Source organism: Tenrec ecaudatus, chromosome 13, assembly GCF_050624435.1.
Source record: "Tenrec ecaudatus isolate mTenEca1 chromosome 13, mTenEca1.hap1, whole genome shotgun sequence".
In the NCBI taxonomy this organism is placed as follows: Eukaryota; Metazoa; Chordata; class Mammalia; order Afrosoricida; family Tenrecidae; genus Tenrec; species Tenrec ecaudatus.
Window position 1 is genome coordinate 9,289,180 of NC_134542.1, and position 15,057 is coordinate 9,304,236.

At 48.9% G+C, this 15,057-nt stretch overlaps 1 protein-coding gene across 1 annotated transcript in view; it reads left to right on the top strand.

Annotated features, from left to right (window-relative positions):
- DNER (delta/notch like EGF repeat containing) overlaps window positions 1–14,751 on the top strand; it is a 188,906-nt gene extending 174,155 nt beyond the window's left edge. The window contains exons 9-12 of the mRNA XM_075530190.1: window positions 1,423–1,536; window positions 8,568–8,699; window positions 10,261–10,507; window positions 13,677–14,751. Coding sequence (XP_075386305.1) covers window positions 1,423–1,536; window positions 8,568–8,699; window positions 10,261–10,507; window positions 13,677–13,788 — 605 coding nt within the window. The 3' untranslated portion in view covers window positions 13,789–14,751. The remainder of the gene's footprint in view (window positions 1–1,422; window positions 1,537–8,567; window positions 8,700–10,260; window positions 10,508–13,676) is intronic.
- The last annotated feature ends 306 nt before the right edge of the window (window positions 14,752–15,057 follow it).

Consider the following 15,057-nt stretch of genomic DNA (forward strand, 5'->3'; position numbering starts at 1 on the left):
GTGTGGACCACAGAGAATGAGAGAGACCAGCTCATTCACTCCCCCGGATGTTCCAATATGATTCCAGCAGGAAGTCTACCTTTCAAATAGTACTGTCCTGCCGCCCTGCCCTTCCCTGTCCAACCTCCATATTTTAAAAAATAAAATTATAGGATGACATATAAAGTCAAGCTTTCTGCCACCAGGTCACTTCCAACGGAGCCATCCTCTACAACAGACCAGAACTGCCATACAGGGTTTCTCAGGTTGTACATCTTTACAGACGGGCCGTCTCTTTCTCCTCTTGAGCAACCGGTGGGCTTGAACCAGTGACCTTTCCGTCAGCAGTTGAGCACTTAACTTCTGTGCCACAAGAGTTCTCGTAAGGAACCCAAACCAAAAACCCAAAACCAAATTCACTGCCATACAGTCGATTCAGTTCCAACATATGGACAGGAAGAACTGTCCCTGTGGGTTTTTGGAGACTCTCTCTCTCTCTTTTAAAAATCATTTTATTAGGGGCTCATACAACTCTTATCACAATCCATAGAGACATCAGTTGTGTAAAGCACATTTGTACATTCATTGCCCTCATCATTCTCGGAGACTCGAACTCTTTACTGGTGTAGGAAAGCTCATCTTTCTCCCTCCAGGCAACTGGTGTTGTGTTAGCGTTCCAACACGTAACCTTCAAGATAATATATACAGCGCGCCCCCTTTAAAAAATCATTTTATTGGGGGCTCATATAACTCATCACAATCCATCCATGGTGTCGGGTACATTTAAATCATCAAGCTAGATATACAGACAGTGTAAGGGACTACATTTCTTCTCATCTCTGTGCCAGGGAGAATAATTTGTGTTTTTTCTATATGCTTTCATACATAGGTGCAAACATATACACATGCTTTTTTATATATGTAAATGGGAAACTGTTTCTTTGAACATACAGCTTTTTCCTTGTTCTGTCTCCTTTCGTATATTCCCTTGGCCGGTCTGAGCTTGTACCCTGTGTAGCAAATACCAGCTATGGGTGAGGATTGCAGGCAACTTCTGATCTCAGCTGCCTTGTGGCATTAGATTCTTTGCCTCAGTTTCCTCATCTGTAAAAGGGGAGGGTGAGGGCATTTTTCACATAGCTGTGTTGCCAGGATTACATTCAACTTAGAGCCAATGGCAGAGCTTCTGGAACCAGAGTGTCCCCGGGACACATCAACTTTCACATAGAGAACAGAATATACAGCACTCTCAAGTGTGCATGCACAGACACACACACACACAGACACACACACACAGACACACACACACACACACACACACACACACACACACACACACACAGCTTGCCCGCCATTTCAGGCTGTTCGAACCCTTTGCTCTTCAACGCTGCAGACCAGAGGATCCCGTGGTGAGTCACATGTTTTGCGTCTGTGTCTCCACAGGAGGGCGCTGTGAGCTGCACAAGGACCCCTGCACCAACGTCAGCTGCCTGAACGGGGGCACCTGTGACAGTGAAGGGCTCAACGGCACGTGCGTGTGCGCGCCGGGCTTTGCAGGCAAGTGATGGGGCACGGGGCTTTCTCCTTTATCACCAGGTCCCCAAGATCACAGATGGTAGAAAAAGAACCGCTCCCTGCGCATAAGGGACTTTAAAATACCACAGCCAAGTGCAGCCGGGCCTTGCCTGTGTGAAAATCCACTTCTAACCCTAACCCTAACCCTAACCCTGTGTGTGTTCTCAGTGGACTCAGCTTCTCTGAAGTCAGCTTTGGGCACTTACTCTTGCAGAGACACAGACTGCCAAAGCCAGAGCTTTGTAGCTTCATAGAGAAGCCATGACGCTAACACCTGAAAAAGGTCCCTATTAATGGAAGTAAGAAGAGCAAGGGAATGCTCACGTGTGCTTTCTCAAGAACGGCATCCAGCTTCCTTCCGGTGGTTTTATTGAAAGACATCAAAGAGATAGGATTTTGTTGGTGCAGGGAAGGAGGGGAGATACCCCAGGCACAGGGTGTATGGTTTGTGAAAGCACAGGGGCTGTGTCGTTAGTTTTCATCAGGTTGGCCCCTTTATGCACAACAGAATGAAATGTTGCCCGGCCCATACTGTCTGTACAGTTGTTGTTATACTTGAATGCATGGTTGTGCCACTGTGTTCTTTGACTGATGTCCTACCTAGAGACTCATCATCCAGCGCCCTATCACTGCCATCTCATAACCTATCGGGTTTTTCATGGACTGAGTTTTGGAAGTAAGCCAGCAGACCCCCTTCTAAGTCTGTCCGCTAACAGTGATCCTGTTGGTACTTGACATGCTGATGATTTCTGTGATTTCTAGGTTCCGTTGAGTTGGCTCTGACCCATAGCCACCCTATGCCCAATGGAACAACACCCTGCGTGGCCTTGCACCCTCCTCACGATTGTCCCTGTGCCCGAGTGCACAGTTGCAGCCACTGTGTCCACCCATCTCGTTGAAGGTCTTCATCTCTTTTGCTGCCCCTCTGCTTCACCAAGCCTGGTGTCATTCTAGTACCTATCCTTATCAGTTCCCCATAACTCCCAGCCTTCCCTGCTATGACCCTACGGAGTTACTAGTCTAATCATAGTTTCTATGGATTTACCCATCCTGGATTTCATGTAGAGAAAAGCATACAAAAACCTCCCACAACAAAAGTGACATAGACCACAGAAGGACCTTCACCCAAGCAAAAGCAAATAATAACAGAAACCAGAACAAATTAAAAATGGGTGGTAAGGGAAAACAAATGATAAGATTTAAATTCCAACTAACCATACCCGCAGTAATCCCCTTTCCAGTAATCCCCTTTCTTGAGCACAGGACTATTCACATCGCTAGTCAATGGTGTGAGGGAGTCCAGGGGAGGCGTAGTCTGCATGGAGACTCTGCAGATGGATTTTGTTTTTTTTTTCTACAAGCTGGGCACTTGGATTTAAGCTCTGATAAAATTCCCTCATCTGATCTTAGATTTTATTGTTTAAAATCCTTGGATTATCCAAGTTGGTGCACTCCTTCCATCCCACTTTGGGTCCTGTAGGGTTGACTTTGGTGAGGATGGCATTCTCCGTAAGTATTATCATCATTATCATGTTGTAGAGCTGTCTGTTGCCTGTCTGAAAAGTAACTCCCAAGGCTGGGTCCAGTTTTGAAGGGTATCTAGAGGTCATGGTCTTGGGGGTTCCACCAGTCTCTATCAGACCAGTAAGTCTAATCATTTTTATTAATTTAAATTTTATTCTACATTTTTTTCTCCCATCCTGCCCAAGGCTTTCTATTGTGATCTCTATCAGAGTAGTCAGTTTTGATAGCAGGGCATCATCTATGTATTTTGGTCTCTGTGAGAAGAGAAGATGCAATCTTTTCTTCGGAATATTTAGCAGATCTTCAACTGCCCATTCAACATCTCTTGGTGTTTCAAAGACACCTCAAGGTCATAGAGGCTCTTCTCCTTTCTTCCTTGTAATATTTGCAAGCTCATGATACGATATCATTGTCATCCCCCCCCCCCAAAAAAAGCCCTGATCATGAAGCAGAAATGTGTTCAGCTGCTAACTGAATGGTGTAGCAGAAAGACCCGGTATCCATTCCCATAGAGATGACAGCACTGGAAACCCTGTGGAGCAGCTCTGCTCTATCACATGGGATCTCTAAGTCAACATCAAGTCAGTGGTATGTACCAGCAATCAATCAATCAAGCAAACAAAATTACTGCCATTGGGTTGATGATGGCTCACAGTGACCCTGTAGGACAGAGCAGAGTGGTACCAGTGAGTTTTGGAGACTGAAACTGTGGGAGTAGAAAGCCCCATCACTTTCCCACGGAGCAGCTGGTGGGTTTGAACTGCTGACCTTGCAGTGAGCAGCCCAACTCATCACCCTTAGTCCAAGAGGGCTCCCCCACCAACAGCAACTATCATTTCAAGTTATTCTGGCTGAAAACTGGGCATCATGATAATCTCTTCCTCATCCTCACCTGCACATAACCAACAAGGTTCCCTGCACAACACTGAGCATGTTCCCTGCACAACACTGAGCATGTTCCCTGCACAACACTGAGCATGTTCCCTGCACAACACTGAGCATGTTCCAGCTCTTTCTGGAGCCCGTACCTGCCCGCCTTCACCTCCTGCTTGCCCCAGTGAGAGCCCTTCTAACTGAATTTCCACACCTCTCCTTCCCTTCCGAATTCATTCTACACCTAGGAAAGATCTTATAAAATGGATATTGAATCTTTTTAATATAAAATGGTAATTGAATCTCTCTCTGCTAAAAATCTCATATGGGCACCCTATTGTCCTTAAGAAAAAGATTAAACTAAAGGACAAGGGAAGAGCAAGTGATCTAAAATCGATGGTGAGGAGGGCATAGGATGCCTGGGGGCCCATGAGCAACTCATCTGCTAACTAGAAGGCTTGCACTTGGAGCCCACCAGCTGCTGTGCCCGAGAAAGCTCTCTTAATCTACTTCCTTAAAGGGAACCAGTTCTCTCTGCCGCATGGATTCACTCTGCATCAGCATCTGCTCAGCAGCACCGAACCATCCCATAAGGCCGAGAACCAGTAGCTCTTTTGGGGGAATTTTTCGTCAGAGAACTCATTAAGTGGCTCCATCTTCACGCGTTCCATTTTCCTGCCTCCAGCATGGCATATGGGGGAGGCCTTAAACGGAGACCCACTGGGAGACCACTGGTTCCCCTAGCAGGGTGGGTGCAGTAGTCTGTCGAATAGGCCATTCGAGTACGTCTGGAGGCATCTGAGAAAGGGACACCCCTTCAGAGCATGTAGGAATTGCAGCTGAGAAAACTCCGTGAAGCAGTTCTGCTTTGTCTTGTAGGGTGACCGTGAGTCAATGTCGACCCCATAGCAACAGGGTTGGGTGTGGGGCCCTAGGTATTTGTCAGACAGCTACAGAAAGGGATCAGGTCATGTTTTTCGTTCCATTTTCCATTCCCACCAAGACCTTCCTAACTAGTGGATCCCCTAAGCCAAAGCAAATCCACTGCCATTGAGTCGATTCTGACCCGTGGTAACCCTTACAAGACAGCCTAAACCCGCCCGCCCCCGGGACTTCCACGGCCGTATATCTAACAAGAGCCAGTTGCTACAGCTTTCTCTCAGAGTAACTGCAGAGTTTGAACCACCCATCTTAACCACTGGGCCACCGGGGCTCCCCAGAGAAGACAGTTTCAGGGTTCTGACTCCCCAAACTACGTTAGAACCCCTTGGAGATCCAAGACTCAGTGCAGTCTGGCTGTCTTTGGCCTGGAATTCCTCATCTGTTTCCCTGGGAAGCTCTGACCCAAGAGCAGGCTTCAGGACTGCCCAAACCGAACTCACTGCCACTGAGTCCATTCTGACTCATGGAGACCCTATAGGGCTGAGTAGAACTGCCCCCCGCCTGGGATTTACCGAGCCTTTAACTCTGCTGGCATAGAAAGCTCCATCTTTCTCCTGAGGAGCGACTGGGGGTTTCAAACTGCTGAGCTCATGGTTAGCAGCCCAGGGCTCAGAACTACTACGCCTCCGGGGCTCCTGTAAGGACTGTCCGGGGTTTAAAAATCAGAGGGGTTTGGTACTGACATGGGGCTTCATGGGACAGAATGGGCCTTTGCAGGTGCTCAGGCTGTAGAAGTAAGAGGCAGACAGCCTGCTCCCATGGTGAAGGTTGCAGGACATCTCACTTCAGAACATAGTCTCCAGGTAGTGTGCTAAAGACAATCCCTGTTTAGGAAATCCCGTAATTAAGCTCGCCCTCCTAAACGGCTGTGTGTGTGTGTGTGTGTGTGTGTCTGGGCACACCTGAGTTCACGCCTTCAACGTTTCCCAGCACGCTCTTGTTTGCGACTCTTCCACTGGTCTACCTTATAGCGCCATTCCCAATAGGTTATTCTGTGCCCTCTCCCTCTCAGAGTGATTGCCCCATTAATAGAGACATCCTCTGAAATAGGATCATAGGAGGTAATCAATTTCACAGATGACTGTATTGACGTAGATGACTGTATTGCTGGCCAGAAAACACATTCGCTCAGACACTCCTGAATCCTTACCAAGCTGGTGGGAGCTCCACGTTGTAAATGTTAGGCTCGTCAGATTTTGCTTTAAAAATAAAGTCATCAGATGCCAGGGATGGAGAGAGTGTGAAACCGAAGCGCCGTGCGAACTCATAGCAGGAGAGTAGTCTGGGCTGGGTGGAGCATCTGGTGGGTTTTGTAAATGCGAGGCAAACCCACCGCCCAGAGAAAAGCATGTGCTGCCCATTCTGTAAGGCTGGAAGTCATGACCCAAGTAGACATGGAGTCAGTGCCTTGTGAACATGGACGGACCCTTTGATGCTCTTTATTTGCCTCTCCCTATGATACCACAGTGCTTGGCATCTAATTTTCATCCTTCTGTCCAGAGTTTAGGCAAACAAAGACAGTAAATTTTTTTTTTCTTTTCATTTTCAAACATTTAAGGGAGAGAGCCAAGACTGGCAACCACACCCTCCCATCCAGTTTGTCCAGGAGGTCTCTCCAGTGAAGAAACATGTTCATTCCTATATTGGTCCCTACTGATAGCCACATGCTCCCAGCAAGATGGCTTTCTTGGCTCCAGTAACTTCTGTGCATGCCCGTGGATGTTCGCGTGGCAGTGATGGCATCGGTCCTGGGTTCTGCTTCTGTCTCACAGGCGCAAGGGTGATGGCACAGCATAGGGTCATAGTCTGCCCCCCTGAGGGAAGACACACTCTGGTGGCTGGGAGCTTCCATCTGGCCACCGTTTCCGTGGGAAGAGGAATTTAAATCTCGCCTAATGACAGCCTCCCTTTAGCTGAACCTGTTGCTCTCAGTTCCCTCACTTGAAGAATATGCAGACATCTGGACAGAAGAGTGAGTTTTCATAATCGATGCAGGCTGTTGCACAGCTGTGAGGCATGGAGCTGCTAAACCACGAGGTCAGCTGTTCAAGTCCACCAGTCACTTCGTGGGAGAAAGAGGAGGTTGTGTGTTCCCGTCAACATGGGCAGGCTCAGAAATCCGATAGGGCTGCTGTGAGTCAGAACTGAGTTGGCGGCAGTGGATTTTTGTTCTGTTTGTTGTGTATGCACACAGCTAGGAATCCTGGGGTGCATGCATGATTAACAGTTGGGCTGCCACCCAGAATCAGTTGGAGGAAAGACCTGGGGATCTCTTTCTGCAAGATGAATCATTGCAAACCCTGTGTACGCCGTTCTACTCTGACACATGGGGGCACTGTGAGTTAGATTAACTCAGCAACAACGGTTGCTGTTATTTTTAATGTACCCTGTTATGCCCTAGATAGAACATTCCAGAAAACACCAAGTATTTCAAACATCCAGACTCACTCTCATACATAACCAAACCAAAGCAAACCAGACTCACTGCTGTCAAGTGAATTCCAACTCCTAGGGACCCTATGGCGTTGAAGCGCCCTTGTAGGTTCCTGTCCATCTTGACAGGAGCAGACAGCCTCATCTTTCTCTCGTGGAGTGGCTGGTGGTTTTGAACTGCTGACCTTGTGGTGAGCCACCCAAGTCATGACCAACTACATCGCAAAGGCTCCTCTCTTACACAGAAGCCAAATGAAACTCCTGCCATTGAGTCCATTTGGACACACAGTGATCCCGTGGGGGCAGTGCCGAACGAACTGCCCCTTTAAGTGTCCGGGACCATAGCTCTCTACAGGAGTAGAAAGTCTTGTCTTTCTTCTGAGGATTGGTTGGTGGTTTCAAACTAATGACCTTGCAGCGAGCAGTCCAACGCATAATCATCCATCACAGGGGCTCCTGGTACAGGTAACCTCCAAACATCCAGACTGTGGGTCTGCAGCTAGATGAGGTTTCAGAAAGACGAGAAAGAACTGTCAATTGCTGAAACATGCCATGAAATAGACGTCCTCAGTAAAACCCAAGTTCACTTTTCCGATGACCCCAGTAAGTTGATCCAGACAGGAAATCAGCTTCAGTTAGCTAGGCAGCAGGAGACCCTGTCAACATCATTCCCGGCCCCTTTCTAAGGTTTTCTTAAATAAAAGATCGCTTGTTGACACTCTGTGAAGGCTCTGCGCTCCGTGCAGTTCAGTTCCTTTGAGTGGCTCCCAAGGCAAAGCAACCTTCGGTAGCAGAGTCGAAGAGGAACGGCTTCCACTCGGGGTACAGCCTCCAAACACGTGGCTTCTAACTGAAGGGCCCCTGGGGGGAACCCACTGGCTGCTCCAAGGGAAACAGCCGTGTCCACCTGCTTCTGTAAAGACTGCAGCCTCGGAGCCCCGAGGGTTGGGCCAGGTCACCCGAGTTGGAATCCAGTCGTGACCATTAGTTTTGTTGGTTTTCGTTTGTTTGGATATAAACATGCTGGTTGTGGAAGCAGACCGCCAGCTCTTTCTCCTGTGGCACTGATAGGTAAGTTCTCACTGCCCACTTTCAGTTAGCAGAGCTAGCAGCTCCACTATGTGGGCCAACAGGGCTCCTTTCCTACGCTTAATACGGCCTCCCATCTTGTCCAGAAGGGATGGTGGGCGACAGAGCCACCGTTGCTGTGTTATCAAGGGCCACTTTCCTTATCTCCTCAGGTGAAGAGTGTGACATTGACATAAATGAGTGTGACAGTAGCCCCTGCCACCACGCCGGAACCTGCCTGGACCAGCCCAATGGTTACACCTGCCACTGCCCACACGGCTGGGTGGGAGCCAACTGTGAAATCCGTAAGTATTTCTGCAGCTCCCCTGTGGTTACTAAATGTTACGTTCTCATCTGGATGTCCAGCCCTGGTGGCTCATGTCACAGATGAGGCAGTGGGTCCCCGGGGAGCAGTGGAGGCACCTGTGCCTCCCCACGAAGGACAGATGCTCCAGCCTTCCCACTGGGGCCGAAGCGTGCAGATGTCCCCAGAGTGCCCTGCCGCTCAGACGGCCTAAAGCGTGCTCCAGGGAGAAGCATTAGAGACACATCACCCAATCGAGTCTCTTGTGCTGAAAACTTGAGAGAAACTCGAATGTGCGTTCACTTGGCACATAGGTTCTTCGTGGAGCTCCAAATACCCCAGGTTCCATCTCTCTCCCAGCCCGGGAAAAAATCCCGGGAAGAGAACGGCCTGAGAAATGTCTAGAGCTCCCGGTTCACTCCAGTTGTGTTTCCATCCCGACCATGCCCAGCTCAGCGAACCTTCGTCCCCTGTCGTTATCAAAGCCAAAACATACTCGAAAGGCTCTAAATGCGATATAAAAACAAGGTTGAAAAAAAGAATGCAGATGAAGGCGCTTGTGGAAAAAGTCTGACCTTTTAATTCCCTGTTTCCACAAATGGCTGGAAGTCCCCTTTTTTTAAAATAATAATTTAAAACTAGACAAATTGCATGTTGGGTTGATAACTATGATGCTGAGTAATTTTTATTTGTCTTTCCTGGTGTATTCCTTTTCGTATTCTTTGCTATATTCATGATAAGTCGGTGCTATTGTGCCGAAGCAACCCCGTGGGAAAGGGTAAGAGGCGCTCCTGTGAGTTTCTGAGACTGTAAATCTTTATGGGAGTAGAAAGTCCCAACTTTCTCAGACAGAGTGGCTGGTAGTTTTGAACTGCTGACCTTGTGGATTGCAGTCCATTGCCCAACCGCTATGTAACTAAGGCTCCTCCATTCATGGTCAGGCATCTGTCCTCCCAGGCAAGGTAGCTTCAAAAAAGGAAATGAAAACATTTTGGAATTTCCCCCAAACTTTGTGAAGCGCTCTGAAACGAAGGAAAGGAGCCTTGGTGACATAATGGGCCACCCATTGGCCTGTAACTCTAGGGCCAGCAGTTCGAGCCCACCGCCCACTCCATGGAGGGGGAGAAAGATCAGACTATCAGCCTCCATAAAGCGTTACAGCCTCAGAATCCCAAAAGGCACGGCGCTCCTCTGTCCCCCAGGGTCTCTATGAGCTACGATCCGTTAGCCATCGGTGTGGCACAGTGGTCATGCGTTGGGGTGCTAACTGCAAACTCAGCAGTTCGAAACCACCAACAGGAGAAAGATGAGGCTTTCTACGCCCATAAAGAGGTCCTATCTCAGAACCCCATGGGGGCAGTTCTGTCATGTCTATGCAGGCTCTTTGAGTTGGCAGGGACTTGACGGCAGTGAGTTTGGTTTGTGCTTTAGCGGTTCCACCGTAGAAAACAGTCCCTCCCAGTTGGATGGCTCTTGGATTTTAAGTCACCAGTGTCTCGGGGGGAAAAGCCCCCAATTGATAGAGCTCAGAACTCACATGGTGCCATTTCATTGACCCGCAGACCTGCAGTGGAAGTCCGGGCATGTGGCGGAGAGCCTCACCAACATGCCCCGGCACTCCCTCTACATCATCATCGGCGCGCTCTGCGTCGCCTTCATCCTGATGCTCATCATCCTGATCGTGGGCATTTGCCGCATCAGCCGCATCGAGTACCAGGGCTCCTCCAGGCCGGCCTACGAGGAGTTTTACAACTGCCGCAGCATCGACAGCGAGTTCACCAACGCCATCGCCTCCATCCGGCATGCCAGGTGGGCGGGCGGGCGGGCGGGCGGGCGCGGGGGAGGGAGATGCTGCTTTCCAAGCTGACATTCTGGGGACCAGGTTCTATTAGCCACGGGACTTTACTCCCACACAGGGAGGGTTTTAACGAACGAAATCTTCAAAATGGTATATGGCGACCTGATTTGCTGCTAGCGTCTTGTTTGCATTGGATACAGACATTTTTTCTTCCTGAAGCTGAGCCCTTCACCATGGTGCCACCAGGGCTCCTGCTAATTTGGTCTGTGTGGATCTGATTCTTCGTTACTGTCCGTGAGACATTGTATGCCCATCTCTTTGGGGAAAGTCTTTCGTTGCGAATCCCGTGGGTTCAAGGACTTGCCGGAAGAATCTAAACATCTGTCAGCTCACTGTTCATTGTGGTTGTTGTTGTGCGGTGGTGTTGAGTTGCTTCTGACTCATAGTGATCCTTTGCACAATACAATAAGACACTACTCGTTTCTGAGCCACCCTCCCAGTCCTTCCTACGTTCGAGCCCATTGTTGTAGCCGCTGGTTCAGTCCATCTTGTTGAAGTTCTTCTTTGTGGCTGACCCTCCACTTTAACAAGCATGATGTCCTTCTCCAGGGATTGGAGAGACCACCTTGTTGTTGAGGGGCCACACCCACCCAGACCTTCCGTACAACAGATGCTTCCTTTGGTAGTTCAAGTCGGGACAGCTCAGCTTCCAGGAAACCTTTGTGCCAATACCTGCAAGGCCCAGGTTAATTGTTGATTGGTCCCTTCCCTCCACTGAACTAGTCTCCATCACGTTGACTCCCTACTCATGGTGACTGGATGCCATAGGGTTTTCGGTGGTGGAGAGTACTATTTGTTGCTGGAATTGCTCAGCTCACCAGGAAGACACAGACCGTGTGCCTTTCTAGAGCCAAGGACTTGGATTTCCCTCCACCCCAGAGGCGTCTGTGTCTGGGGTCCTTCAGGGCTAAGAGTATTTCCCTCCAGCTCCCAAAGAAGTGACGAGCGATTCATCTGAGCATCCTACCAGTATTTCCCACTGGCAGAAGAATTGGCTAGATTCTCTTGGATGGAAAGAACAAACTTGAAAGGCTTTCCAAATCTGGTTCTTATTCTGTGCCGGATTTGACAAAAAAATATAGGTGACAGAATTCCTAACTTGCCAGCGCCAGATAGATGTGTGCCCCAGGGACTGTAGATGCAACTATTGATGTTTCAATGCTCCTGTCCCACCTCTCTGGACTTCAGGGCTACATCACCCCCAGCTGTTACCCAGACTGGGGCTGCTCCAGCAGGGCTCTGCACCGGCTCTGGCTGCGTCTTTGGTTGGCACCTTTCATGCCCCTTTTCTGGAAACTCTGGCAAGATGCTGCCAAAAGTGCCCTCCTTTTGATGCCACCCGCAACCTTGTTTCCAGCAGCGGCCGGCTCCTCACATCCAGCTCATGACCTCTTTCCAGCTGTCACCCTGGAGGCAACCTTGCCTCCCAGTGACCGCAGCCCAGTGACCATTTGAGTCACCGGTGATGTTCTCGTCTGGCAATTCTGACGTCAGTCGTCAACTCACGCTGGTGTGGGGAGGGAGAACTCCCCCCCCTTTGTCCTCAAGGTCATGTGCTCCACAGCTGCTCTGCACGCAATCTGGCAGGGCAGAGGGAGCGAGCCTCCCGGGTGTCTTTGTCATCTCGTGCTGTCTGCTAGAAATGGTTACGTAATTGTTTGAACCCTACAGCGGAGCTCTGTGAGAGGAAAAGACAGGGCATCCTGCTTTTCTCAGAAACCCTATGGGACAGTCCTGCCTCATCCTGCAGGGCCGCTATGCACCGAAAATGGAGTCGAGCAATAGCCACCTCCCGATGGAAGTACCACGCGCTGTGGCTTATCCTTGCAGTTAGGAGGCGAGAAGTTGAATTCCGAGAAGAGCTTCTCTCTGTGTCCAAGCTGGGGCAGGGGCCAGGTCTCTGCAGCTTGTGTTCCTGTCATCGTGGGGTGTGGCCTGTCTCTGCCTCCGCTTGTCCTTGCTGGATTCTATGTTATTGTTTTTTCTTATCTTAAACGTGATACATTTAAGACACAGTCTACACTGAGACGGTTTCTTTAACATAACAAGGAAAACTGTATTCCCGAATGGGTATTTTCCAAAGGTCTCCCACCAAAGGAAGGGCTAAGAAAAGAGATGGGATGGGAGGCCAGCCCTGGTGCAAACAGGCCTTTTTCAACTCCCTTCCCTCCCCCCCCCGCCCCCCCCCCCCAGTAGGAAACACACTGGAATTGAAGCATCTTTTCAGTTTCCTCCTGGAATGACTCCGCTTGCATTGGAAACAGTTACCCAAAACACAACCCAACAAAACAGTGCTCTTATGCAGTGGGGAGAGGCTGAGGGGTGGGCAAGTGGGGAAGGTTGTGGCACGCAGGATGCTCAGGGCAGAGAAGGTGGGTCTTGATCTGAAGTGGCCTCTCAGAAGGAGGCTCTGCTTCATCTGAATCGTCTGGCTGGCAGGACTGCTGAGGCTAGTGTCACTCCCCGGACTTTTGACCATCAGTGTTCCTGTCGAGGGGATTTTGCTATCTGCACATCTGTTGGGACAATGGCTTTGTGCTGAGAGGAGAACAAGGCTGTGTGTGTGTGGTGATGGGCGGTGGGATTCAGGGTGGGCACCAGCACATCTGGGGCAGCATCTGCTCCTTATTCAAAGCCCTTTCTTTCCTCGGTCCTTGTCCCCTGGGAGGACCGATATGGCTGAGTAGTTGTCCGAGCAGAACAAAGCTTGCTCTGCCATCCTGTCTGTATTCTAAACGTCATCCTGGATGTAAAATAAACCTGCCTCTCCAAATATTAATGGTTCTCAGTAAGTAAAAACCAAGTCAATGCATGCTTTCTCAGAGCCTGGTATAGAGTGGTCATGCCTGAATGCTTGGCCAAGGTTTCTTCTACAAGTGTCAACATCCATTTGGGCAACGGCCTTGGGGAAATCCATTTAGTTTATTCCCTCCAGCGCTGAAGGCTAATATTTATCCCCTTTCCATGTTAAGTGTTCGGAGTGTCTTATATCTCTGCACTAGCCAGGGAGCCAGGTCTTGCACATTTGGACAGTTCCACTGGGTTCTTGAATGTAAGTTGCTTTTTACCGCCCAAGATCGGGATCGCACTAACCAGCATCTCCCGTCCCTGTGTTTCCAGGTTTGGGAAGAAATCCCGGCCGGCGATGTACGACATCACCCCCATCGCCTACGAAGATTACAGCCCTGACGATAAACCCTTGGTCACACTGATCAAAACAAAAGATTTGTAATCTTTTTTGGGGGGTGGGATTATTTTTCAAAAAAGATGGGTTACTTCACTCATTTAAATATTTTTCAGAAAAATAACAAAGCTTAAAGAAAATGTTCATCCTAGCTGCTGGGGAGTTGCCGGTAGATGGTGGAAGAACTCACTTCCTGCAGCTTGTAGCGTTCGGGGTGGGTACCTGTTTCACAAAAGGGGTTTGTGGAGTCTGTAGACAGTGTTTTCAATGTACGTTCCGCCCTCTAAGCCGTATGCTTCTAGTAGAGTGTATTAACTTCCCCCGGTAGGTACATTCACAAAACCTAGTTCCCTTTCTGTGGTTGGTACAGACTTTGTCTCATCCAGGAGAAGTTCCTAGTTGATATACAAGTGGCTGGGCTTTCTGAGTAGAGTTAGGAAACACAAAAAACAAAAAGTCTTGTAGAGTATGATACATTATACAGTATACCTGTTACTTACAAAGAAGTCTGAAAATGTTTGTTTTGTGGAAAAATAAAAATTTAAAAAAATTTTAAAAGAAGCTAGTTAAATGTATTATTCCTCACCTGAATGAAACGAACCATTGCCTCATTTCATGCATGGTTTAACTAAGTTCTTTCTGCCCAGTTTGGTTGAACCTTGAGGAAACATTCTTTTGAATTTGTTGGGGTTCCTTTTACTTTCTTGCCATTTTGCAGAAGTCATCAAACTAGGCCTTGGGATCGGGGTGGGGGTGGGGGGATACTGTGTGGAAGGGCCAACGCCAAGGCGAATTGCGATGGCGCAGGATCTCTGGCTTTCTTGAAGAAATCAAGGTTGGAGGTGGCCATGGCTAAGAGGTAGTAGCTGTACAGAGAACCCTGGTCCCCTGAGAAATGTGTATTGCTCATAGTCGCTTCTTTACTTATAGCCGGGGCGATTCCATGACTGTGTTTGATTGACATGTGCTTCATCCAATCCTTGCTACTTTCAAATAATACTGAATAAATGTTATCAAGTCAAGGATGCACTGGTCTCCTTCATTCTTTTCAAAGCGTAGAACACATTTTGGATTGGGTATTGATTGCCCTTCAACTCCCCTTTCCTCCCCCCAGCACACACACCAAAAAAAGTCCCTCTGCTTTTACCTTTTCAGTATTACAGGGCGGACATCTCTTGATTTACTGGGAGTTGGGGGTGAGAACAAGGGGCATACGCAATTCGTAATTGGTTGCTGCCATGTTGTGAATTATTTAATATGATTCTTCTTGCTCCCACCAAATGAGCTGCATGGACCAGTCTGCATAAGAAGGTGGGG